Source organism: Erythrolamprus reginae, chromosome 5 (genome assembly GCF_031021105.1).
Source record: "Erythrolamprus reginae isolate rEryReg1 chromosome 5, rEryReg1.hap1, whole genome shotgun sequence".
Classification (NCBI taxonomy): Eukaryota; Metazoa; Chordata; class Lepidosauria; order Squamata; family Dipsadidae; genus Erythrolamprus; species Erythrolamprus reginae.
This window is the reverse complement of record NC_091954.1, coordinates 41,156,023-41,183,753: the sequence shown is the minus strand read 5'-3', so window position 1 is coordinate 41,183,753 and position 27,731 is coordinate 41,156,023. Positions and strand designations below refer to the sequence as shown.

General features: G+C 38.8%; 1 protein-coding gene across 1 annotated transcript in view; it reads right to left on the bottom strand.

Annotated features, from left to right (window-relative positions):
* Positions 1-1,292: 1,292 nt before the first annotated feature.
* Positions 1,293-27,731, bottom strand: part of STK32C (serine/threonine kinase 32C) — a 246,082-nt gene continuing 219,643 nt past the window's right edge. The window contains exons 5-12 of the mRNA XM_070752455.1: positions 26,550-26,587; positions 19,700-19,789; positions 17,461-17,564; positions 15,648-15,764; positions 12,468-12,593; positions 11,781-11,912; positions 6,295-6,362; positions 1,293-4,124 (exon numbers count right to left, since the gene is read on the bottom strand). Coding sequence (XP_070608556.1) covers positions 3,986-4,124; positions 6,295-6,362; positions 11,781-11,912; positions 12,468-12,593; positions 15,648-15,764; positions 17,461-17,564; positions 19,700-19,789; positions 26,550-26,587 — 814 coding nt within the window. The 3' untranslated portion in view covers positions 1,293-3,985. The remainder of the gene's footprint in view (positions 4,125-6,294; positions 6,363-11,780; positions 11,913-12,467; positions 12,594-15,647; positions 15,765-17,460; positions 17,565-19,699; positions 19,790-26,549; positions 26,588-27,731) is intronic.

The window sequence follows — 27,731 nt, the reverse complement described above, 5'->3', positions numbered from 1 at the left end:
CTACTTCTTTCCTTGACACTGCAGCAGTGATCGCACCGAGTTAAGTAACACAGGTTCTGTGGAGAATTAGCTTCTCACATGGTTGTAAGTACCTTCAAATATGCTTTTAAGCAGGTGCCAGGAGACTTGTGATTATCTGCATCCACCTACAAGCCTATCATTCCTGAAGGTAGTTCAGAAGCATGTTCATTTCTTTCCTGTGGGAAAAGAAAGGATAGAATCCCTGGGTTGACTAAGGTTGCAGAGAATAGTCCACAGGAGAAAGTGAATGTAGTTAAGCAAGGCCTCTTCACATCTGCAGTGAAAAGAAAATGATAGAAGATAAAGAGTATAGGAGGTGACTCCACAGCTGGACATCTTTTACTGATTACCTGAAACAGAAATGGCAAAGGAAGTGCTGTGTCTCTTAGTAGGTTTTTTTCATGGCACAGGCTATCTGCACGTCTGTCCATTCCCCATTCTTCCTATCCACCCCACTGGATCAAGTAGGGAGGCATGATCTGGGTCCCTTTACTCAAGCATTAGTTAGACTCTAGACCAGTGATGTCGAACCTATGACACGGATGCCACAGGTGGCACGCGGAGCCATATCTGCTGGCACGTGAGCTGTTGCCCTAGCTTAGTTCCAATGTGCATGTGTGTGCCGGCCAGCTGATTTTTGGCTCGCACAGAGGCTCTGGGAGGGCGTTTTTGGCTTCCAGAGGGTCTCTGGGGGAATGAGGGAGAGTGTTTTTACCTTCCCTTGGCTCCAGGGAAGCCTTTGGAACTTGGAAAGGGCAAAATATGAGCCTACTGGTAAGTTGGTAAACAGGCCTTTTCCAGCCTCCAGAGGGCCTCCAGAGGGCAGGGGAAGCTGTTTTTGCCCTCCCAGGCATTGAATTATGGGTGTGGGCACTTGCGCATGCACAATAGCACACGCCAATGCTCTTTTGGCACCTGAGGGAAAAAAGATTCGCCATCACTGCTCTAGACTCTGTCCATGCCTGTTGTGAAATGATCAGTCAAGTAAGTAAGAAGTAAGTAAGTAAGTAAGTAAGTAAGTAAGTACGGTAAGTAAGTAAGTAAGTAAGTAAGTAAGTAAGTAAGTAAGTAAGTAAGTAAGTAAGTAAGTAAGTAAGTAAGTAAGTGTTATGTCTGCATGGTTTCTGAAGACAAAGAGAGAGACAGAAAGAAAGAGAAAAATAAGAAAAAGAAAGCTTTGAGTATAATTCAGCCAAATTTAGCCATTGTTCAGCCTTATTGGTCTCCTTAAACAGAAGCACAACTCCCCATAACAAATCAACACAACAAACTTTGCTGGCTCTGCATTTTATTAAATCATGAATGTAAATCTTTTATTTTGTGTCTTTAAAAAAAACAATGGACTTCCTATGAATTCATTAGCCAATAACCACACTTACTGGCTTATATCAATGCAAACATTGTAACAAGAAAGCAGTTTCTCCTTAGATTCACATAGAACATTCAACACAAGGCTAATTAGACTAAACACTTTCTAAACAAACCAGTTAGAGGCAAGTACTCGTTTTAAAAATGCAACATTTTAAGTCTATGATTGATTACTAGAACATGCACATGTCACCCACACTTAGTTCTTGAATTCAATTTGGAGTTTTAACTCTGTAGAATCTATTGTGCTATGATGCCACTGAACCGGGATCAGTTGGCGAACCATATTGGCACTTTAGTTTTCTTGAGGCATTAGGAAAATCAGTATGTTGGATGGTCTGAAAAAAGACTGGATCCAGGCTTGTCTGGACATGGTTATAATCCTGTATGAAATTATGATCCTTAGTGTTAGGATTCCGTATCCCATGGGGACAATAACTACATTGGGCTGAATGTGGTTCTGTACTCACTACTAGACCTTACTCATGAGTCGTGGTGTTCTTTTTCCTGACATTTAAAAGGCTTTTTGACTTTGAACATTCCAGTTGGCATGCTTGCATGTCTGCTTGTAACATCAGAAGTTGTGACACTATGATAAAACAGCTGGTGGAATAGCATAATCTAAACATCTTTGAGAGTTTCTCCCTTTGAAATCAAGTGAAGTTTTAATCATGGTACTAACACAATAACATTTACCATTCAACTGTAAATTGGATGTGCCATTTACCTGGCTATAATCTACAAATAGTGGCACTGAGAATAAAGCTTTGGTTTCTTTGTATATCTACACAAGCAAACTTGATTTTTCTTTCCTTTCTTACGAAATATCGGTTGTGGACAATTTTTGTTTCTTACTAATTTCCACATAAAACTGTGGAAAATGAAGCATGTGTTCACTGTAGTCCATATAAAAGGGTTTACACCTCTGTTGTGTTATTTGTTGAATTGACTGGATAATGAGTTGGTCAGAATTCCATCTTAAAGGTAGATAATTTCTTTTTTAAAAAAACCTTGTTTCACAGAAAATTGTAGCTTCAGAAGTAAGGCTGTAAGGATTTCTGTTTCCAAAAAACTCCAGTCCAATGCTAGCAAATTGGTTTCAATAAGACAAGGCAGGTGGGTGGGAAATGTATCGACATTAAAAGCATGCAAAGTTCACTTTCTTTCAAGAAAACACAACTGAGATACGAACAGGACAATCTCTTCGAGGCTTGAACAAAACTGGAGTTAAAAGAGTTACAAGATTTATGTACAACATATACCCTAATATCAAGGATTCTTAGAGTTTTAAGAATAAAGCCACAATATTGTAAGAAAAAGCCTCAAGGCAACCCTACTATTTTTATCTGGGGTAAATCCACTATATTGAGGGGATGTTATTCCCGATAAATATGTGTAAGAGAGTTGCCTTGGTGTAAGAAAGAGGGAGAAGTGACTTTTGAAACAATGAAAAAGGCAGTATTATCCACAGCTGGAACCAGCATCAAAATTTTCCAGTTTTTGTAAGAAGTTAAGACGGATGCCAATGATTGATATATTTAAATTACCCTTTGAACAGCATAAAGAATGTTACTTCCTCCATCATTAGGGCATCTCACTCAAACCATGCTAACATCCTGCTCCTTTACAGGAGTGAAGGAAATGCTAACCTCAGTTCAGGGTGCTTATAAAATGGAGTGGAGGTACTCAGGGAAGGATCAGAGGGAGGAAGAGGACGTGGAAAGGAAGGCGAGAGAGGGAGAAAGAAGGTAGAGGGAAAACAGACGGGAGAAAAAAGTACAAAAGGTGCAAATTTGGGATATTTCTTTATGACATTTTGGATAGAAATGTATAATTATGCATGTTTTGGTATTATGATACAGGTGTGGATGTTTATGTAAACAGGGTGGAAAAAAATTATTTTAGAAAATGACGCCCCTTGTGAAAAGATGCAGCGTTTTGACAAAAGCAACATTACCTTGCACTACACAGTTTTTAAAAACTAGCTGTGAAATTCAGGGCAGTTGGCCCAAGATGGCTGGATTCCAAAGCACTTGTTAAATCAGAGATTAAACTTATTAAAAACCACATGAAGCCAAGGGCATCACTTGATCCCAGGCCCAGCGGGTAACTCTGTAACTGCTGTGCTCTGTAAGAATCCTCAAATGCTCTGAAAATATCAAGGGGCAATTTTGCACGCTCCGGCTCTAAGGACAATAGTGATGGAGCATTTTCGATTGCCTTGGCAATCTTTTCTACCCCTCCCACCTTGCCCGCTTTCATCCTGCGTGTTCTCGGGATATATGTTACATTCTTGTCCCTGAAAGATGCTTCAGATTGCAACCTGTCACCAATCAAAAGAAACAGACAAAGAAAGAAATGGAACAATTGTGTTGAGGTGTTGCATAGTAGCAAAGTCTCTGGTAACAGGAGATTTTTGTTTCAATCCATGAGTTCTGTGAGAACTATTTGCTTTTTCTGTGACTCTACAGTGTTGGTTTGTGTGACTCTTCTTTTTTTTTCCCCCATCCAAAAGTACCTGCTGTACTGTCATCTGCAACCTGAGAATGTTTTATTTAAGAGGCACACCAGCTTCTGACCCCTTTGCCCCATCGTCCTAGCTGCTTCCTGTAGAAGAACATACTGAGCTACACATGTTGATGTTGGAATGTTCAGATTCTGTTTCAGTCTCTGTTTCATCGGTGGTTTCAGGAGGAGAAAGGGATTCATTCATCTGATCCTGGCTCTTCTTCAACCTATACAGAAGGTAAAGTTAGTTATGTACATAGCAAAGTAAGTAACCATAAAAGAATTGTGTCACTTCCATTCTCTTGAGTTTACTCTCTGCCAGTGGCTGGAGCCGATGGATGGGAGCTCAAATTTTCAAAGGAAAGGTGAGTGTTGGAATTTGTTGTCAGTGAACCAAATAGCATCTGAGAAATAAATCACGTTCCACTCTTGTGCTCTCAAACAAAGTTCAATTTATTAGCAAAGCCATGTTGGATTTGTAACTGTCATTCCAACACTAAATTCTCTTCAGTTCCCCATCCAGGTTAAGGTTCATCTCACATCCCCACACCCACAAGTGCAATCATATGGACCAATCCAGTGCAGGGATTCACTAGCTTCCTCATTTGTTCAGTTGACCTTGGACTCTATGTAAAGGAATGTATGGTGGTTATCAACTTCTCTCTCTTTCGCCCCTCCCGTTTCCCTATCACTGTGCTAACTGTGGCAGGCCAAAGCCTCTAATGTCACATAATGGCTTTGGGCATAACACATTGTTCTGAGATGAAATATTTGATGGAGATTAGGGTTAAGATAGGCTTGTAGAACTGTGTCACTTTCATACTCCCTGGATGCATATCCTTCCTTTCAAAGGTTCCCTAGAGGACAATATTTCCCATATTTACTTGCCTGGGTAGTCCTAAAGCTATTCTGAGCAGTCTCATCAAATGCAATAGGTCAAGTGAATGTTAAAAGCAGGAGCATCTATATAATAGCATTCCTGCTACTGTACAAAAACACTTAAATTTATCTGGTGTCATCTTTATTATTCTTTTGTTGTCAGCTAATACTTTTATGTTATCTATTAATTACATAGAGCCGGGGTGGCGCAGCAGGTAGAGTGCTGTACTGCAGGCCACTGAAGCTGACTGTAGATCTGAAGGTCAGCGGTTCAAATCCCATCACCGGCTCAAGGTTGACTCAGCCTTCCATCCTTACGAGGTGGGGACCCGGATTGTGGGGGCAATATGCTGGCTCTGTTAAAAAGTGCTATTGCTAACATGTTGTAAGCCGCCCTGAGTCTAAGGAGAAGGGCAGCATAAAAATTGAATAAATAAATATATTATATATAGTATATGCAGTGTTTTTCAACTTTGGCAGCTTGAAGTCCACATATCTTCCTTTAAAAAAAAAAATTAAATATATACAAAAAAAGGAAACAAATGATGCGCAATATAAAAATAATATAAATTGTACTGAAAAAAAGAATAAAATTAATGAAAAAATTAAAGAAAAGATTAAAGAGGGAAAAAATATTTTGTCAGCTATGTAGATGACATTTTGCTTGTAAACGACCTTTATTTTCAGTTGTGAGGTAGCTGCAAGTTTCCCTTCTGTTTTGTAGTAATATTGCTAACTGAATTTGGTATGTGCGTATGATTTTTAAATGTTAATTATGTTTTATTTAGGTTTTATTTAGGTAGTCAAAATTTTGGGGTTTGGGTTATAAATTTTAGTAAGTGTCTTTAGCATGTCTCGATCGATGTCTTTTGCTATTCATGAGTTGTTTTCATTTCATCTCCTGTGTTGGGGTTTGGTGAAATTGTTGTTTAGTTTTCTTCTTTTTTAATGATACTTAAATATTTTTGTGTGTGATAACCAATAATATCATTTCTCCCAGGCTTTGTAGAAATCAGATTCATCCCTATTTTGAATTTCCATTGTCAATTTTGACATTTCTGTGCATTCCATAATTTTTAATTAGAAGATTTAAAGTAGTTGGGGTTCTTTCTTGTTTCCAAAATTGAGCATATAAAATTCTTGCAGCCATTAAAATGTGAATAATAATGTACTGGTCTTCTTTTTTAATGTTTTGTCTAACAATTCCTAAGAGGAATAACTCTTAGGTCTAAAGTGAATTGTCTGGGAAATAATTTGTTCTAAGATCATTTAAATTTTTTGCCAGAAGTCCACATATCTTCAAGCTGCCAAGGTGTGAAATGTATCAGATTATAACCTACAATCTCTATCACTTGATGATCAGAAGGCGCTCTCCAACTTTAGATATACAGTAGATTTTTGGTGAGACGTAAAATAACTGAAAATAGGAGAATTTCTGTTTCTCCAAAAATTATAATCATAATTATCCAGTCAACCCATCCATCTTTCCACCCTTTTAAAAATGAATTTCAGACTCACTTTTCTCTGTTGAAAATGACAAAATCTTGCTGAATGGCTTCAAGGCACTCTTGCAAGAAATCATTTTCCTATATTAAAAAAAAACACATTACATTATACTTTCTTGTCTAAATTGTCTTGAATTAAAAACAGAAAATAAATAACATCCATCTTTATGTCACTCAGATTTGTGACACAGTATGCTTTTCTTTTCCCCCCATTAGTTATTCAGGAACCTTATTTTGCTTAATAAAATAGTCTGATATGATATAATCATTAACATGTCAGGCAATAAATTAGGAGACAAATCAAAATCCATGTTCAGTCATAGCTCATTAGATAGAAGTAAACCAATAGCCATCTATCCACCTACCCCTTTTGTCAGGTGTAAGCAACCAAAACCCTGAGATTTTGTCAAACAGATTTCTTTATTGTTGATCTCGTTTTTAAAAAATCCCACCAAACTGTCTGCTTTCCCTTTAAAAAAAAACACACCAGCAGATACAGACCTAAAGGGTTGACCTCAAATGCTTCCTCCCCCAAATGGACTAGAATGTCTTTTGACACACACACACACACAAAAAAAAAATTGGGGCCTCCAATAAGAGATGATCAGGCTAAAGTTAGAGTGTCCATAAAAGATTTAGGTCCAACACACCTTGACTTACATTGATTCTTGTCTACCACCAATTTTCCTTGACTGTTAGTACTTCAGATTCTTGTAGAGCGCATTAGCATGCAATAAACCTATTTGAATTATCCTGATTTTTTAATTTCCTGCATTTGACACATTCCCTCCTTCAGCCGATGGTTTCTATGATTTTTACTCTGGACTTCATGGATCTACAGTAGAATAAGGCCAATTCAAATATAATAATGTGCAAACTTTACATGTCACACATTAAGAAGAGAGAGATACAGATGACCAACAGAGAGGTGACATCCTAGGCACCACCTCCTTCAAAAGGTGTAAACTTTTGTTGTAAACTCAAACATTGAGAGGATGCTTCATGTACTCTTTACATGGCTTTCTATATGGGAGCTTTTGAAGAGTGCTCAGAAATTCAAATCGTCCAAAATGTAGCTGCACGAGCGGTTATGGGTCTTCCAAGGCATGCCCTTATTTCGTCATCACTCCGCAGACTGTATTGGCTGCCAATCGGTTTCCGGACACAATTCAAAGTGTTGGTTATGATTTATAAAGCCATACATGGCATAGGACCAGACTATCTCCGAGACCGCCTTTTGCCACACAAATCCCAGCGTCCGGTGAGGTCCCACAAAGTTGGCCTCCTTAGGGCCCCATCGACCAAACAATGTCAGCTGACGAGGCCTAGGAGAAGAGCCTTCTCTGTGGGGGCCCTGGCCCTCTAGAATCATCTCCCCCAGGAGATTTGCACTGTTGCCACTCTCCTTGCCTTCCGAAAGAGTTTAAAAACACATCTTTGCTGCCAGGCCTGGGGACATTAGTCCTTCCCCCCGACCAACGAATGTCGTTAGTGTGAGTATTGAATGAATGCAAATGAATGTTTTAAAGTAGAATGTTTAAGAATCTTTTTAATATATTAATTGGATAAATTGTATTGTTATGTTTCTGGTATATGCTGTGAGCCATCCCGTGTCTGTGGAGAGGCATGGCATACAAGTACAATAAATAAATAAATAATAAATAAATAAATGTACTCCACTTCAAGAGATGGAGGAGAGAAACTAAAAACGAGAGTAAGACAAGGAGAGTAAGACAAGGCAATTCAGATCGACTCTACAAAACATGTTTCTGAACCTGAAGAAATAGAACTGTAATGTCATTCTACACTGCCGAACGCCTCAGCTAGTGGCCTATTGCGACAGAAGATGGCATAATCTGATAGAATCTAGGGGTAAGGACTTGCCCCAGCTGGTCCCTCAAGAAAGCAAGACTCTTGAATCCATTAAGTTGAACCAAAAGAACTTTTACTGAGAGAAAGTGATTGCAAGAAAGCAAGGGGGAATCTGAAATTGTATTTCATTTCTTCAAGCCCAACCCCCCTGACCAGTCCACTAGCAGCCAATGTGATGTTGCAATGTAGTTATGAGAACACTAGATGAGAATACAAGGCAGATAACAATTCACTCTCAGGGCATGACGGCCTTGAAACCAGGCTGGAACCGGCTGGGAGGGAGTCTGCTCGTCTCCAAAGATGATTCCCCCTCCCTAATTCCCAAGCAGGTACAGCAAAACCAAAAGCATGTGAAAATGCCAGCAAGCCTTCCCCACCTCCAAAAGAATGGCAGGTCACCATGATGGGCCTGACACCAGGCAAAAGAAACAATGATCCCAGGATACATTACAGCTACTTTATGAAGTTGCAAACAGGCTACAAATGAGCTCCTGCGCATTATGAACCACTTTTTGAAATTAATTCCAATGCGCCACATAGCCGTAGCACTGAACAGGGACATCAGAACCAGTACAGCTATTATCTGCTTTATTTTTTGCTTCACAAAACAGATTTCCAGTTTAGCTGATTTGAGACTTTGTTGTTGTTTTTTTAAAATCGAACAGCTGGACATAAATTTGCTAATTTGTTTAGAAATAAAGCAGGAGGGATTATAAAGTGAATTATTGCTGTGGAAAGAGAAAGAGCCCTACAGATATAACTGGAGCTAGATGACTGACAATCTAACATCATTTTTAATTTTTTTTGCTAGCTTTCAGCCTGTAATGAATTTACTGGGATTAAAAGACTGAATACACTCTCGGCAACATCTATGGAAGGCTCTTTTACACCTCTTAATTCAAAGAACAGGTGTTTCTGAAAAGCATTAAAAGTGAGAATTTTGACTAGTTTTGACCTAATTCCAATTAGAATATGTTACCTGGCAAACCTGATCATTACAACAGGATGCTATCCATATGCCATTGCTTATATACACCTTTTCTTCTTACCAACGTCTGCTAGATTTTTGTCTACCGCTGACTTGAAAAAAAATAGCATCTCTTTCATTTTTTTTAGCATAGCTTCCTCTAATCAACCATCATGGACAGATAGCGATGAGCAGATCAGTCAGTTTCTGTAAATTGTTGGTCTGCCTCAGTTACTCTCATTTCTGCTTTTGATCCATTTTCGTTCTTAAGAAATGCAGACAAAATTTGCACCCATTATTTAAATATTTTCAGTCAGAAAGATTGTTTTGATATCCATGGCTCTGCGTTCTTACATTGAATGGCATGCACATTGTTGGTATTCAAGGAAAGCAACAAGAAAAGCAACAATGGTGTCACTTTTGAGCAGCAGTTGGCAAGCGGTTGGTCCTTTGCCACAATAAAATTGTGTTTGTTTGACAGACCAATATGACTGAATAAAATAACAGCCCTTCAAAGTATCCCAGATAAGAAGGGCAACAATGAAGATTAGCTCCATCTTCATCGTAAAGTTACATTAACAGAATCTTGCAAGTCTGAAAGCATTTCTCCCCTCCTTTTCCGTTAGTCTCCGAAAAACTCGGGAGGTTTGAAAGCATTTTTCCAATGAAACTGGTCTATCGGGGTAACCTGGTCTACCCAGATATGGACGGAATATGTTGCTTCCGCTTCCACCTTTCAGACCCAATCCAGGAGCTTTCGCAGTCACTTTCGCAATGAACTATTTTTGTGTTCAATTTATATTTTACTGACAAAGAAATAAAGGGAGACTAGTAGAGATCTATTTGAAGCTATTTAGCTCTCATCCTCTAGCCATATCCTTTCTGAGATTCAAATCCGGGCTACTAGCATGTTAGGTAGATTTATTAACCTCTAAGCCACAGGCTCTCCTCACTTTGTCAGTGATACCAGGGGAGAGATTAAGTGTTTTTTGGGAAGCAGTATGCTCCATTCCATATTTGAGTAGACTTGGTTGCCATGATAGACCAGTTTCACCAGAAAAACATTCGAATCCCAGAAAGGGTATGGCTAGCTGACGAAAGCTATATTATTATTATTATTATTATTATTATTATTATTATTATTATTATTATTATTATTAATAATAATAATAATAATAGTAATAATAATAATAATAATTTATATGCCACCCCTCCGAAGACTCAGGGTGGTTCACAGCATATAAAAACAGTATACATAGAGATATAATTAATTAAAATTAAGAATTACATTTTAAAAACTAAAAAGCCTATTAACATACACACATATCCATTGAAACAACCCCACTATACATTCATTGGCCAGGGGGTAGAATCTTATGACCCCAAGCTTGGTGGCATAAATGAGTCTTTAGATTCGTATGGAAGGAGAGGAGGTTGGTGGCAACATGAATCTCTAGGAAGAGTTGAATCCAGAGGGCCGGGACTCCCACAGAGAAGGCTCTTCCCCTAGGTCCCGCCAAGTGACATTGTCTAGTTGACGGGACCTGTAGAAGGCCGATAAACCCCTATTCCGGGCCCGCCAGAGACCATCCATCAGCGCGACCAAAGCAGTTTCTGTGCTGTAGCTGGGCCTGAATCCTGACTGTTGAGGGCCTAGATAAATAACTTGTTATAGATTTCTACTAGTCTCCCTTTATTTCTTCATTGGTAAAATACAATTTTTCTTCCTAAACACTTCCCATTCTCCATCCCAGCCCACTACCACTTCTGAGGACTGAGATCTCCTCTGCCTGATGGTTGTCAGGTCTGTGGCTCTTCCTCCTGACTTCCAGGATTATTCTCACAACCAATTATAACAACAGGAGTTGAGATTGTAGCAGCTTTAGTCTCACCTAATTAGAGGAACATAATGTAGGAGAGTGCAAGGAGATTTAGATTGGTGCCGAAGAGGCAATCTGTTCATGAAACAACTTTGCTTTAATGAAGCACACTACACTGGTTTGAATCTTCCCCGTGTCTGTTTCTTTGCTAGTTAAGACCAAAGTAAGAAGAGGCTTCTGTGCTGGTACAGGTAGTCCTCAACTTACAACAGTTCATTTAGTGACCTTCGAAATTACAATGTCAGTGAAAAAAAGTGACATGACTGCTTTTCACACTTATGACCACTGAAGCATCCTCACGGTCACGTGACCAAGATAGGGATGTTTGGCAACAGGTTCATATTTATGATGGCTGCCATGTCCCGGAGTCACATGATCTCCTTTTGCAACCTTCTGACAAGCAAAGTCAATGGGGAAACCAGATTAACTTCACAACTACAATGATTCACTTAACAATGGGGGTAAGAAAAGTGGTTAAAATGGGGCAAAACTCACTTAACAAATGTCTCACTTAGCAACATAAATTTGAGACTCCATTATGGTCATAAATTGAGGACTACCTATACTATAGTGAAGGATCCCTATTGCTTTGTGGAACAACTTAAGGAAGAACTTTGTTTGATACTTCAACAAAAGTCAAAATTATGCACTGCCTTACAATTTGGCGAAGAGCACAGTAGGGTTATTGCAGAGACATTTGAAAGCGAAATGCCAGCTCCTGCAATCAGAGGACTCTCAAAAGATTTCAATTTACTTTGGCAACTGCAAGGGAACACTTACCGACTGTGAGCTGTCCTTGCTGTTGTCCCTGGATTTGTTCTTCGCAAGCCTCTTCTTTTTCTTGTGCAGGGGCCTTGACTCCAGAATCATCTCTTCCAGTTCAAAAGTGGGGTCGCAATGCAGACGGCCCTTCTGTGAAAAATCAGACAGAGAGGCTGCCGTGTGAATAGCAAACAGATAATGCAAGCAATATTCTGAGCCCAACTTTGTAAGCCATGGGGATGTGTGTGTGTGTGAGGGAAATACAATCCTTGGTTTTATATTAATATCCCCAGTGCTGGTTTTCAAATTTTTTAATATCGGTTCTGTGGGTGTGACTTGGTGGTCATGTGATGGTGGCCAAAGCTTGGTGGTCATGTGACTGGATGGGGGGGTGACTTGGTGGGCATGGCAGGGGAAGGATACTGTAAAATCTCCATTCCCTCCCCACTTCAGGGGAAGGATACATCCCCATTTCCTCCCAATCAGCTGGGACTCGGGAGGCAGAGAATAGGTGGGGGCAGGGTCAGTCAGAGGTGGTATTTGAACTACTCAAAATTTCCGCTACAGGTTCTCCAATCTACTCAAAATTTCCACTACCAGTTCTCCAGAACTGGTCAGAAACTGCTGAAACCCACTTCTGAATATCTCCTTCATGAGTAACAGAGACCCACAACAGAAATGAACAGACTCAACATTTTGACTTACATTAGGAACGAAACCAGGCTCTACTTTCTTCTCACAAATTTCATCCCAGTCTATGTTAGATAAGTAGGAGGAAGTCTTAATGTTGGCTAGACTAGAAAAACGATGCTCAGGGTTGACTGTCAAAAGCTGAAAATGGAAATCAGAGGGGAGAGGTATATTTATTTAGGGCGAAACCAAGCAGCTTTGGGGTGGGGGGGAAATCTCAGCTATTTTACAAGCAGTTCTCCATTTACAACCATTCATTTAGTGAACATTCAAAATTACAATAGTACTGAAAAAAGTGGCTTATGAACGTTTTCACGCTTAAGACTGCACCATCCTCACAGCCATGAGAACAAAATTTGGGCGCCTGGCAACCAGCAGGTATTTCCAAAGGCTGCAGGATTCTGAGGTAATGGGATCACCAGTTGTGATCTTCCCAGCTGAGATAAGCAATATCAATGGGGAAAGCTAGATTTGTTTAACAACTGCATTGATTTGCTTATAACTATGAAATCGTTTAAAAAGGTGATAAAATCAGGTGCAACTCACTTAACAACCACCTCGTTTAACAACAGAAATTCTGGTTCTAATTGGGGTTGTAGGTTGAAGACTGCCTTCACCTCTCCATGTAGAGAGGTGTAGGCAGTGACGTGTATAAAGAGAAATCCACTTCTTTTTCTCAACAGTTATATAATATAATCTCTAATTTGATTTGTTTTCTACTCCACAAAATAGCTAAATGTGATTTAGTTTTATCCTCCATTTTTTTAATGAAAGACCCATTCAGTTTTCTGCAGTCTACTGTTAACAAACTTATTTATCTCATTTTAGATGCCCAATGATATTTCAATGCAGAGGCAGTAGTAGTAGTACAACTACTTGGATAGTAAAATGCAGCCCCTCTGACTGAGCTACAGTCATGGGTCCTACAGCACTTGAGTCACTGTTTGACAAAGAACATAAAGGAAGCATCAATTCTTCACTGCGGTAGTTAACATGCCTTCCATCAATAGCAATAGTACCTAGACTTACATACCACTTTACAGTGTTTTGCAGCCCTCTCTAGGAGTTTTACAGTCAGCATATTGCCCCCAACAAGTTGGGTCCTCATTCTGCTGACCTCGGAATGATGGAGGGCTGAGTCAACCTTGAGTATGTTGAGATTTGAATAGACAATGCAGGCAGCCAGCAATCAGTAGAAGTAACCTGCAGTGCTGCACTCTAACCACTATGCTACTGTGGCTGAATGACAAAGTGAAATGTATGCACACAATAAAATGCTTAAATCTACATTTGGGGGGAAAGGACGGGAACAAAGTCTCCTAGTTGCATCAATTCAGAGGTTCTATTTTTTTCTGTGACTGGGAATACCATCACACTCCTTCCGTACAGATGCTCATCTAATTCAAATATGAACAAAACCTCTCCTCGAATTTCAACAATTTGTTCTTTATTTGGGTTATCCACAAATACTCATCATCATGTTGTTTTGTGCCTTCTACTCCTTATTACTTTCCATAGACAAGGTTTGTTTGGAGGCTATCTTCCTACATTAATCCAGCAGAGGGAGTACTCTTGTTGAGTAAATTGTCCATAACACAATCCTACTTTAAAATTACACACACTGTTCATTTGAGACATATTTATATTGGAGCACTTGATTCTTGTCACTGTTGTACATATCCATTCCCTTTCTTTTTTACCAGATACTCATTTTTAAAAAAACATTTAAACATTACAGGCCTCAATCACACTTTACATTCCCCCCCTCCCCCACAGATACGGCAAAGAATTTAAAATAATGTTTTGTAATGCATTTGCAGGGTGCTTTGCAAACATGTTGGCACAAGAGGAATCTCCCATCATTGAACTGTTATGTCCTCCAGAAAGCTCATCATAAATGTTTTGGGGCCTTCCAAGGCATCTTTCCACTGAATTAGAGATGAAGTGAAGGGACTGTGCAGGAAAAATCTGGGAAACCCCCCAAAGCAGCTGAAATAGGTGAGAGGAGCTGTGCTCAGGCCAATATATTCTGAAAACCATTCCACTGCACAAATGTAGCATTTAGTATCCCATGGCCTCTATATACGCGGTTTCCAGTGATCTGAATTTGGATGGTCTGAGTACTCGTTTCTCACTTTTATCTTTCAAAGATTATTTGCACTTTTGTTAGCACTCCCTCAAGGATGCCGATCACTCCCCCTTGCTTCTCAAAAGTCCCATGTTGGAGTCAGTCCTGGCAAAAATCAGCTAAATTGGCTGTCAGTGGAAATTAGAAATGTATAACACTATCAGGATTCCAGAAATTGACACTTCAGTCTCAAACGGTACCAATCATTAGCACAATTAGCTAATGTTTCATACACAGGAGACACTTGCTTTTATAAAGAAGTCTAGCACATCCAGTCTGATACACAGACAACTCTCAGTTATTCACAGTTTGAACTTCCATGGGGGGCTGTTACCATCCAAACACAATTTCAGCCTCCTACAGACATTCCCTTCAACAGGGAATGCTAGAGGAAGGAGAAATTGGATTGCGAGACACATCCCACCTGTTTCACACATTTTTTTGGTCTTTTGAATGCCTATGGGGGTATCACAATCAGAAAAAGATAATGTGAAAATAAGTCTTTATTAATCAAGCCAGCACAAAGCCCTGTAACTGCCTGTAAGATACAGTATTTACTGGCAATTAAAGGTATAGCCATTGCATAGCTTTAAGGATAAAATTACATGCTACATTACATGTAAAGAAAATATGTTTTCCTCTCTGACAATGCACATCTACCGATTCAGAGCCCTTTTGAGCCCTCTCTTAGCGGTTTAGGAATGTCAGCACATTACCCCCAGCAATCTGGGTCCTCATTTTATAGAACTCAGGATGCTGGAAGGCTGAGTCAACTTTGAGCCGGTCAGGATTGAACTGCTGGCAGTTGGTAGAGTTAACCTACAATACTGCATTCTAACAACTGAGCCACGCACTCCCCTTCCTTACTTCGGTACTTAGGACTGCAGGCATGTTTCCCTGACACTGCTCTAGGAACAACGGAGTAATGTGCTGAAGGCAACTGTTGCTACACAGACATATGCAGCATATTGGCAAGTCAGAGGGAGCACATATTTTTGGATCAAAGCCCTTATTTGTGCAGTGATAATGAATCATTGCAATCCTTACCAAAGAAACAATGATTTTACCTTTCTTAATAACGCCACCATGTCTTTTGACCAAGCTGTTGTATACTGAACACTCACAGTGCTGAACAGCTGAACTAACGATTCCACAGGACTATTGGAATGGATGTCATAAGGCCTCTGGGGGGAGAAAAAGAGGAATGGAAATGCATGAGACCTCCACATTTATTTATCATAAAATCAAGCATTTAATTAATGCAGTTGTTTATACTGCTGTAATACTATTACTGCTCTATTACTATCATCATGATGCTTTAGTCACCTTGCATTTCAACTATTACAAGGCATGTGGGGCTGCCTTGAGACCCCTTGGGAGGTGCAGCTGGTTCTTAATGCTGTTGAACAGGCATTTATGGGCATGCACACATGTGATGGCATCTTTGTTAAGCTGCACTGGTTGCCAGCAGCCTTCTGGATGTGATTCAAGATGATTATCTAAAAGACCATCTGTCTCCCATACCTACTTTCTGTCCCGGATGGTTGGATAGAATCCGCATGCTCCAGATTCCACTGCTTTAACAACGGCACCTGAACAGACCCACAAAGTTGTCTTGCTCTTTGGCTCTTCCCCTAGACTTTGGAATAGAGTGTGGTTCTTTGTGGGATGACTGTTTTTTTTAATGAGTCTCCATCATTTTTATCGTAAGTTTGTTTTGTTTCATATCATTTTGTCTAAATTTTTTTAACTTGTACCATGAAGGAGTTGGGCAGCAGATAGGACAGATAGACAAACAGAATGGATGGATGGGTGGGTGGGTGGGATGGATGGATGAACAATTGAGAGACTGAGAAACAGAGACACATAGATGCAGACCAGTTTAGGAGAGCAAATCCAAGGTGGGGCATTTATGGCAGAGATAACTTGATGTTATGAACTGGTACTGCCTCACATAAATTGTTGGCATCTAATAAACAAGAACTGTGTTTAATTAGAAATATGAGTAACTGGTAGAAAAAAATGAACTTTGAAATCCTCTCCTGGGGATCAGCTTCAGTACAGATAAATTCAGGAATGGCACTATACATTAACTGCAATCATTTGAAGCTTCCAAAAGCTGAGGAATATTACATCTTAATTAAATATTAAGTCTTCGGAGAGGGGCGGCATACAAATCTTATAAATTATTATTATCATTATTATTTTCTGAATTTAACTCATCTGCAGTAAGTCGCAATTTTCTACATAGCTGTCTTGTTTGTGTCCATAGTTCCCTCTAAGCTGAGCAGTGAGCAATCACTCACTTAAAAATCATCATCAACTCAGAGTTTTCCAAACCTGCCCAGAAGCCAAGAGGGAAAGAGTGAGAGGGAAGAAGAGAGAGAGAGGAAGAGAGAGAAACAGATAGAAAAAAGAGAGGAAGGAAAAGAGAAAGAAAAAGAATGGGAGTAAGGAAGAGAGAAAGAAAATCAAAATCTAGTTTGAAACTAGCTCAACTATTTAAGTGGCATTTTGATATTGATAGAGTTGCCCTATTATGAGCTCACTGTTATAGACACACAGTACACTATTTTATTTTGAAATTCTCTGAGGCAAAACAGGGTGGGTTTTTTGCTTGCTTGCTTGCTTGCTTATTTATTTATTTATTATTTCTGTGCCGCCCAGTCCCAAAGGGACTGCCGCTCAGACACTATACTTCCCCCCCCCAAAAAAAATTAGACGGAACACTGTTTGTGTCTGTTACATTTTCTTCAATAAGACTTTAACTTCCACTGATTTGTATATTCATTGCCTTGCAATCCGTGAACTTACTCCCCACACTCTAATGGGGATAAGCAATTTCCAAGTATTTTTAAAAATAAAAAGTATGTCAGGCACCCATCCACGCAGAAGCTCATATGCTATCACTCCCAGAGACCACCAATCGACTTCAAAGGAGTACCCTGTTCCTCCATTCTGAAAGGAGTGAAAGATCTCCGGAGCTGAAAAGAAAACCAAGGACATCATTTAATACTTCCACCATCATTAGTTTCAATAAAACTGCTGTTGCAGTTTTTACATATTCCCATAGTTGTAAAACCAGATATTCTAACAAATTTAGTGGGGTTTAATCACAGGTAAATAAGACACAAGGACTTCTAAGTTGGAACTGGCATGCTGGCCAAAAGAGAATTACATGTTGACTTCATATATAGGACCAAATATTTAGAAAGATCTGAAAGTAGGATAAGTGAGGTTCAGACCTCAGGACTCCAAATTGGTAATAGTACTTGCATAGTTAAATAAAGCAAAAATTAATAAATGGTTGCTAATATGCTTGCATTTTTCTAGAATTAAGTGAGACTGTTTACAACTCTAGAAGGTGGATGGACCATATGCTTAATTTGGGAGATACAATCTATAAGTGACCTCAGCTATAAGCAGCCAATATTAATGAAAGATCAAGAAGCAAAAAGGTTCAATTAACGAAATATAAAATTAAAGCATTCTTAAGCCTAATTAATCCCTTTAAGAGAAGGAAAGATAAATAGATTTAAATTAGATGATTACTTTATATCTAGGACAAAATAAACAAAAGGTGGGAGGATTACTATAAGATAAATATATATATATTTAATATAAACAATGCTGCGCTTCAATTCTTAGCTCAGGGGTCCCCAACTTTTTGGACCTCAGGGACCACCAAGGTCATATTTTTTAAAAACCCGCAGACCACCAAATTCATAATTTTAAGTCCCACAGACAACTAATATAATTTTTTAAAAGATAAATACATTTGTAAAATAATGATCAGAGAACTTTTATTTTATTAATATGAAATGCACCTATTTAACACAACAAAATTATGAATACTTATTTAATTGTAACAAAATCATAAATGCTTATTTAATCATAACAAAATCTTTAAAGGTTGTTTAATTGTAAGAAAATTATTAAAGGTAGTGTAATTACTACAAAATAATTGAAGCTTATTTGATGGTGGCTTGCTGATGTTGTTGGGAAAGTCAGTCCCATATTCCAGAGCTGTAGCTGTACCTCCCCTCCCTCCCTCCCTCTTTCCTTTCCGTTCCTCTCCTCTCCTCACTTCTTCTTGGACTGGATTAATTGCTCTCAGCCATATCTCCACAGACCACCAATATTTTCTTGTGGACCACCAGTGGTCCATAGACCACAGGTTGGTAAACTTTGATTTAGATGGCCTTGACATTTGAACATTTGGTATTTGAACTTATATCTTTTTAACATTTATATTTTATTGTGTTTTATGTTAATAGATATTGCTAATAGATATTGCTAGTCCATGTATAGTATGCCATATGCTAAGGGCATTTTATTTCATTTCCCCCCTCCCATTCAATTGTGTCGGATTCTTAGAGACTGCTTGGACAAGTTCCTGCAATTTTTTTGCCAAGGTTTATCAGAAATGGTTTACTAGGGCTAAGAAAGAGCGGCAAGCCCATGTCACCCAGTTGGCTTTGTGCCTAAGGCTGGACTAAAATTTACAGTTTCCTAGTGACTAGCCTGGCATCCTAACCATTATACTAAACTGACTATATCATATTACACATGTTCAAATATGGTATATAACACATACATGACAGAATCTCGAAATATGTACCAGTTTAGAAGGAAAATATAGGTACCGGTATATTTCATTTGGACTGAGTGGACAAATACAATTTTGGATCTAAGTTAGGAAAAGGTGATATACGGCACAATGAGTACCAAAGCGAAATAATTTTTTCTTAGTATTATGAAGGGATGTCCATTGTTTTTTGACTCCTTAATGTAAAGGGGTCTGCGTAGCAGAAAAACAACAGAAACAGTAGAAGATTACAAACGAAAGATGAGATTTCACAACAAAAGCCTTCTCTGGTTGCACCCCTAAAATAATTAATATCATTTAAATTAATTTGTTACAAGAATAAATTAAATAAACACATTTATATTCCTTCCCCGTCTCATAGTGAATTTTAAATCACTTGTATTGTTGCAGTCATGGTTTTCCAAGGAAAACCCTAATACTACTGTATACATTTTCAGAATATGATCCATCAGCCCATTATGAATATGCAGGCAAACCATATCGTTAAGCAAGAGAAATGTGTTCACTTACCCATGTAAGGCTTAGTTCCAGCTAGAGCAGTGGCTCTTTCGCCATCTCTGACGATTGTTGCAATATTAAAATCGGTTAGGTGGGCATGGCCTTAAAACAGAACACAAAACATGACATTTAAGTAGAAACACCTTCTGGTGCTCATTTACTCTAACAAATATGACCTAAGATAATAATATGATTAAGATAACATTTGCAGAATAATTGTGATGCTAAAGAAAGTGCCACTGTAAAATGCAATTGTATTATAACAATATAATTTTATTACAATGAGCTAACATCTTAATTTAGACTTTAATTACACTTTTTAAAAAAAAGCTCTTGTAGGTCAGCACATCATCATATTTTCCTTTATGATTACAAAAGGGGAATGTAGCAGTGTCTTACCTGTTACTCAGAAAAGAAAAAAATGTTGCATGATAGGAAAAATTGGAACTCATTTGAAACTCTTGCTGATCGATGGACTAATGGCTGGGCTGTGACACTTTAAATATAACTTGGATTACACATGAATACATAAAAGCTGCTCCAGCCAACTAACAGTTCGCTTTCCTGTTGTGTGAAAAGCTATTTGATAAGCTTTTTAAAGGATTCATTGGGGAATATGCTATTGTCAGGGTTGGAACAAAGCAGAATGCATCAGGAGGTGCATAAAGGAATCTTCTGGCAACTGATTGCAAAACTATTAAAATTCCACCTTGTGGCTATCGCAATGCACTCTACAAGGACCTGAAAAGTAGTTGGAAGCTTTAATTGGTTCAAAATATGGTAGCCTTCAAAGTTTTGTGCAAGCCTAAATTTGTGCATGTGTCACGTCTCTTGGAGGAGCTGCATTGGTTGCAAACTTGCTTCTGAGTCCAATTCAAAGTGCCGGCTGTCACTTTCAAAGCCCTACATGGCTTGGGACCAGGCTATTTGAAGGACTATCTCTTTCCAGTTATATCTACCCAACTCAGCAGAATGGGAGGTAGGTAATGCTATGGGTCACTTATACTGTACTTTACAGCCCTCTCTAAGCAGTTTACAGAGTCAGTGTATTGCCCATATTTTACCAGCATCCCCATTTTACCGAACTTGGAAGGATGGAAGGTGAGTTAACCTTGAGCTGGTCAGAATGAAACTCATGGCAGTGAGCAAGCCTGCAATACTATATTCTAACTACTGCGTCACCATGACTCATGGAGGTCCATCTCATGGAGGACCAAAATAAAGGCCCCTCACTCTAGTTGTTCCCTCCCTGTGAAACATCATCTCTGCAGACACTGCCTCCCACTTTTGCAAGGTCTGAAGGCATTGCCTACCAACAGACCTGGGGATGCCAAAATGATGTGGAGTCCATCCAGTGGACAGTTTGTCACTAGGGGGATGGAAGGTTATTGGTTTTGGTACTTGGGTTTTAAACTTGTAAGCTGCCCTGAGTTATGAATGAATGAATGAATGAATGAATGAATGAATGAATGAATGAATGAATGAACGAACGAACGAATGAATTCCATTCCATTTTCGCTGCCATGAGTTTGATTCTGACCAGCTCAAGATTAAGTCACCTTCCATCCTTCCAAGTTCGGTAAAATAGGGGCAATATACTGACTCTGTAAACTGCTTAGAGAGGGCTATAAAGTACTATATAGCAGTGTATAAGTCCTATTGCTAGTGTTAAAAGTGACCCATAGCATTCCTTACTTCCCCTTTCTGGTAAGTTGGGTAGATATAACTGGAAAGAGATAGTCCTTCAAATAACCTGATCTGCTTCTTCTAACATGAAATGGGCCTCTCTGTTGAGTTATAAAGCAAGTGTTTCATTACAAAGAAAATGAAGATCAGCCCTGATATACAAAACATGGATATCAATCCTTCAAATATCAACATAAAACTGAAGGACCAACCAATAGCACAGGAGGGTGAATTAGAGCTACAGGATCTAAACTAATATCATAGAAGTGACCACTAAATGCCACTCAGAATAAAAGGTTTCTGTACCTCACAGCTGCCTTCTAATGGTTGCCTGGATTTTTGCAGCTTAGTTGTGAGGTAAGTTGAACCTTCTCCAATCACCCAGGCACATTGTATACCACATGAATGGAGAGTGCTGCGTCTGAGGTAGGGAGAGGTCTGCTTTGGTTTGGCTGTAATCTGCACTCCAGGACAGGAGAGCAATGCATTTAGGTTTTTAAAACACACACAGACACACACATCAACTCTGATTTAAATATATGACCTTACTAGGCAAAGTTATTTCAAACTATGTTATTCTCGAGGTGATTGATATCAGCTTATATGTATTAAGAACCACATCTCGCTTATGCTACAATTAGGTATGCTACATCGTCTCTCCTAAGCTGCCTGAAGCAGATGAGCCACTACTAATGCTTTCATGCCAAGATAAAAATGCTAGTCTGAAATCAATCTCTGACTCTTCCTTTTATTCCTCCAGCGGGTGGATTTCTAGCATTTGGGATTCATGAGCCCCGGCTCGATGAAACAGACAGATTAACTCATGATGTCCTTTGCCTGGGTTTATTTCTATATTCACCATCGGTATGGCTGTTTAAAAATTCAGGGGCTGCTTTGCAAGACAGCCTTGGTAGGGTCTTGTTTCTCACTGCTTCCTGCTTGCTCATCTCTTCCTTTGGGGATGTGTTCCCACTGTCAATCAAAGGGGAAACAGCAGATACGTGGAGACAACAGTTCCTTCCTTTTACACCTTTACCTTGCTGCTTGCTTTCTGCTTTTTACCTTGAAGCAGAAGGGCACACATCTCAATAGATATCTGAAACTGCAAGATGTTGAGCTCTGTCCTTGGAAGAATGCCAGCAGAGCACTGCAGGCACATTGGAGACATGGAATTTAGACACCTGTCCTGGCCTGCAGCAGAGAGCAGTTGTTTTGCTACAGAACTAAATAAATATGCCATTCCAAGCCTCTACCTGGATAGTCAAATCCAGAGGGAGGAAAGGAAGTACACGGTTTGTGAGGCTGCACCTTTCAATTTTCCAGAACTGGTTTTCAGTGATTATGTTGTGAAGACTGATGATACCCAGGCAATTCCACAGAGGGAAGAAACATATTTCTATGGCTCAAAGTGAAATGAAGAAACTATGGCTCCTGTGTGTTTTATCTTTGCATCACTAGAAATGCCATATCACCAACCAGAAAATGAATTCAATAAGTCATCGTCTATGCTAATTCAACACCAAGTCTCCCCAGAATGTCAGAATAGAACATTTTCTCTTGGCTGGTTTGGAGAATGCCAGTACCACAGTTGCTCTTTTAACTGTAGAACAAAGGAGTCAAATTCAATTGTATTGATGGTCACATCAGTGTGATGTTTGATCTTGGATGGCTGGAGGTATGCCCTGGGTCGGCATGACTGGAGCATGACCAGGGTGGGCATCACAACACTTAGCCTCCTGCAGCACTCTGACAGCCAAAACAGGGCATGGGGGTTATTTATAAAATGTGGCCTTTGCTTTGTGACATCCAGATCCAGCAAGCAAGGGTTACAGACCTCTTAGAAAGGGACAGAGATCAATTGTAGATAGTCTAAAGTTAAAGGTTTTGGGGTTATGAGTAGAAACTACAGAGTCAGGTAGTGCATTCCAGGGGTTGATTACTCTACTGCTGAAGTCGTATTTTAGCAATCTAGTTTGGAGCAGTTGACGGTGAGGTAGTCGCTAACAGGTAGGACATTTTGGTATATGATTTTATGAACTATAATTAAGTCGGAACGGAGATGACGGAGTTGTAAGTAGTCTAATCAAAGAATTTCAAGTCTGGCAGAGTAAGGTATTTTGTTGTGAGAAAAGGAATGAAGGACTCTTCTTGTGAAATATTTCTGGACTCTCTCAATTGTGTTGATGTCAGATATACCCAAAGTCAGATGTAGACTAAATATAGGTTGATTTTAGCTACACGCCTCCGAGCAAACAGCAAATTTTGAAGCTCCAGGTAAAGAGGATTCATTTTAGGATGAGTAACCACAGTTTACATGTTGAAGGTTCCTAAAGGAATGCTCGGAAACTGTATTTTAAAGAATATTTGAGGCAGGGGTGCAGAATAGCTCTTCCCTGCCTGAGGCTGTAGAGACCCAGCACCAATCAAAACACTTTTTGTGAAGTAATTGATCAATACTGACATGGTAACCCATTAGTATATGAAAATAAGAGCAAACTCCCCTCCCTTCTACTACTGATGATGTTACCTGCTTTGGTAATGAAACAGCTTCAAGAAAACAATCAAGCTCAGAGAGTACAAAGGACCCCACAGTTCAACCCTGAGCTACAAATCTTCTATTCTATTGATAAACATTTTTTGGTTACTGCCTTATATGAGATGGCTCCCAATGGATTTCATTCTAAATTTTGATATGATTTCTGTAAATAAGGAATGTAGACTTATAATGGCTGAGTGTTTGATCCTTCATACTTAAAAAAATACAAAGCTAAGGGATAAAAAAAAATAGATTTGAAAAAAGAAAAGGCTTAGGAAAGCAAAAGGGGGAAAGAGGAAAGAAGGAAAACCGAAAAAGAATGACTTATAACTTTCTTTGGTACAGATATAAGTAAAAAATATATCAAACTCTTACTCTAACTTTAACATTTGTCTACATTATTTCTATAATCAAAGACCCAGATCAACTTTTAATTTCAGTTTCTCACAAAAGGTATAGTAATGGTTCATATTGCTTTAATCACTATTTGTTAAGGAAACCACAACTGATTTATATAATTGCACCAAATTCTAAATAAAACAGGAATGGAAAACCCTAAACTTTATATAGGCCCATGCTTCTCAACTTCGGAAATTTTAAGGTGCATGGACTTCAATTCCCAGAATTCCCCAGGCAGCACAAAGTTTGTCCATCTTAAACTTGCCAAGACTGAAAAATGTTGAACTACAAATAGGGATTTTTCCATTCCTCTTTTACTGGTTCTTACTTATGAGCAATCGTAATGTAAAATCTTCACTTCCACCCCATTCACAGGAATCATAATGGGAAATCCTCACTTCCACTCCATCCCAAAGCAACCAGAATCCCCTCACTAACCTGCTTTCCAGCTCCGTTCTCCTGCTTGCGGGCAACAATTTTTTAAAAAAAATGCAATCAGACCTTCCAACTTTGCAGGGGGAAAGATCTCATAAACTTTTTTTTTTTTACTAGTAGTCACATGGTCTTTTGTTGCCCTGCATACTGGAGAATGGAGCTGAAAAACAGGTTAGTGAGGGAATTGTCTTTGTTGCAGAATTTTGCAGGAGGGCATGTAGGCCAGAAATGGGCATCCGTGGGGGGGGGGATACACACACATGTGCATCCCATTTTTGCTAGCAGAGGCACCACGGAGTGGTCGTTTGCTATTTCTAGGCCGGCCCCACGGGCCAGTTCTAAGCACCTCATGGGTTGGATCTGGCCCGCAGACTTTGAGTTTGACACGCCTGGTCTAGAGTGGTGATTTTGAACCTTGAGAACTTTTAAGGTTTGTGGACTTCAACTCCCAGAACTGCCCAGCCAGCATGGAATTCCAAGAGGTCCACATATCTTAAAGATCCCAAGGTTGAGAAACACTGCTTTTAAAGCATATGACTTGTAAGCTATAATCCTTCCTGTATCGGAAGTGGTATCTTTCTCCAAACCCAACCTTTGTCTTGATTCTGCCAGCCTAGCATGCAAACAGATTAAAATGTATCTATAGTCCTTCCCTCTTTAGTACCTTAGTATGATCCCTAATTACTTTTAAAATAGGAAATAATTAAACAGCATGTTTTTAACCATAAAGGCTTTAATCGTTTTAATTATTATTTTGAACTGAACTTTTATAGCAATTAAAGAAAATTGAGCTACTTGCCTAATCTGTTATCATATTGAACCTTGTGAGTTCAATACAAAACCTTAAAATGTGACTGTGCTCCTCAACAAATAATGCTATCATTTGTCCTTTTTGTGGCTGTTCAAATAATGTGTCCTAATCAAGTGAAAAAGAATCCAAGCACCTATTTGAAAACTTATCTTGATTGGTAAGCCACTCCCACCCAGTCACATGACCTTTAAGCCTTTAAGCCACGCCGCCACATGATTGTCAAGCCACTCTCACCTGGTCACATGACTGACAAGCCACTCCTACCCAGTCACACCCTCAAAATAAGCCACGGCCCCTGTGTGGCAGTAAAATTTTGGCAGCCCATCACTGGTTGTAGAGTATATACATATGACTGTATGTAAATGTTGCGAAAGAAAATAGATGAGAGGAAGAGGGAGGGGGAGAGGGAAAATGGGAGAACGGGAGAGAGAGATGATTTAAGGCTTATAGTAGTTTTTGCATAAAATTGTTCTGGCCAGAATTGAAATTTTAGTAGCTACTAATAATGTCTCTTTTCCACCAGTTATTTATTCATTTGTTTTGTTCAACTTATAAACTGCTTCCGCCATCAAAGCAAATCTTCATTATATACAAGTTATTAAAGCAATAAAACAAGAACACAACACCGTAATCAAAACAAAAATGTAATACAGTATATATTACCAGGGAAGAAAACACCATAAATACTACAGACCTCAACCAACAAATGCTCTGTCTTACACGTTGGGGAAAAATATATATAACCTAATATAAATTCAGGGGTCACAAATGGCTGTGCCTAGGGCTTTCTGAGAAAGTCATGAGCCAAACAATTTGTTTCAAATCTTGTAAGCTTCTGTATCTGTCACTGCTGCAGAAATTGGAGCCTAATATTACAATGCTGAAATAAATGCACATGATACAACGTGCAAAACCCCCCAAACAACATCCCATATCACCCATTTCCATTCAGACACCAAGAGAGCAGAAATAAAAGCCATGCGATTTCGCCTTACCTTGTTCATCGAGGAGAATGTTATCCGGTTTCACATCTCTGAAAAGCAAAATAAATGTGTGTATATTTGTTTCCAAAATTGTAAAAACATTGTCTATTATCAGCTACACAAAAACAGAGATGTGAAATATCCATCATCTTTGCAAAGAAATTTCATTTGAATGTAGTGTATAGAAATTTTCTCAGTAAACAAAGGCATGTCAGGGTTTAAAAACAATTCCTGCCAGGTGGAGTTGCATTATGATGAAAATCCTTTCATCTTCAAAAACTGTATTAAATAAGCAAATTGGACGGCACTGCCAGAATAGGTGAGTGTAATTTTTCCATTGGCATCTCCCTGAGAATGCATTTCTCCACATTCTATTCTATTGCAATTAAAATATGGGACTAAAGTTCAAGAACATCTAGTTCCAAACTTCATTCAGTACAAAATTCACTAGATGATTCTGAGATGATAACTCACTGGGTTGGTGTGTAGGCATTTAAGAGAGGAATGAAATCATGTTTATGGTAGGTAAAAAGGAAATTACTCTTCCAGAGTGCCATGGTTCTAATCTCAATCTCTGTGCCTCCTATTAGAAGGAGAAGGAAGTAGAGGCCGTTAATCATCTGGAGAGGAGATATCATTAATTTAATGTTCCCCAACCTAGTGTCCTCTAGTTGTGTTGGGATTTCAGTTCCTAGAATTTCCAGAAAAATTTGCTGAAAATTGCGAAAATCATCTAAAAAAGCACCATATCAGCAAAAAATGGATAGGCTTTTTAATAATAATAATAATAATAATAATAATAATAATAATAATAATAATAATAATAATAATATTATCATCATTGTCAAAACAACTAATTGTCATTGGCAACGAAAGTCATTGGTAAATTTAAAAATAGAATAAAAAATTGAATAAAAAATAGAATAAAATGTCCCACCCACTACAAATTCCCCACCCTGAACCACTCAACCATCTACATGACAAACCGAGTAATATTGTCCAATTTTCTGCAATGAAACAACCTTGACTCATGGTAAAAGAGTTTTTCCAGATTTTTGTTTTTTGGGGGAGAGGGGGGCTTAGAAAGATTTTGATATAGTAGCTATTAGTCTCAATTATAATCCTATCAATTACACAGAAGGGCATCAAAGATTGAGATGACATGGCTGATTGATTGATTGATTTTGTCAAACA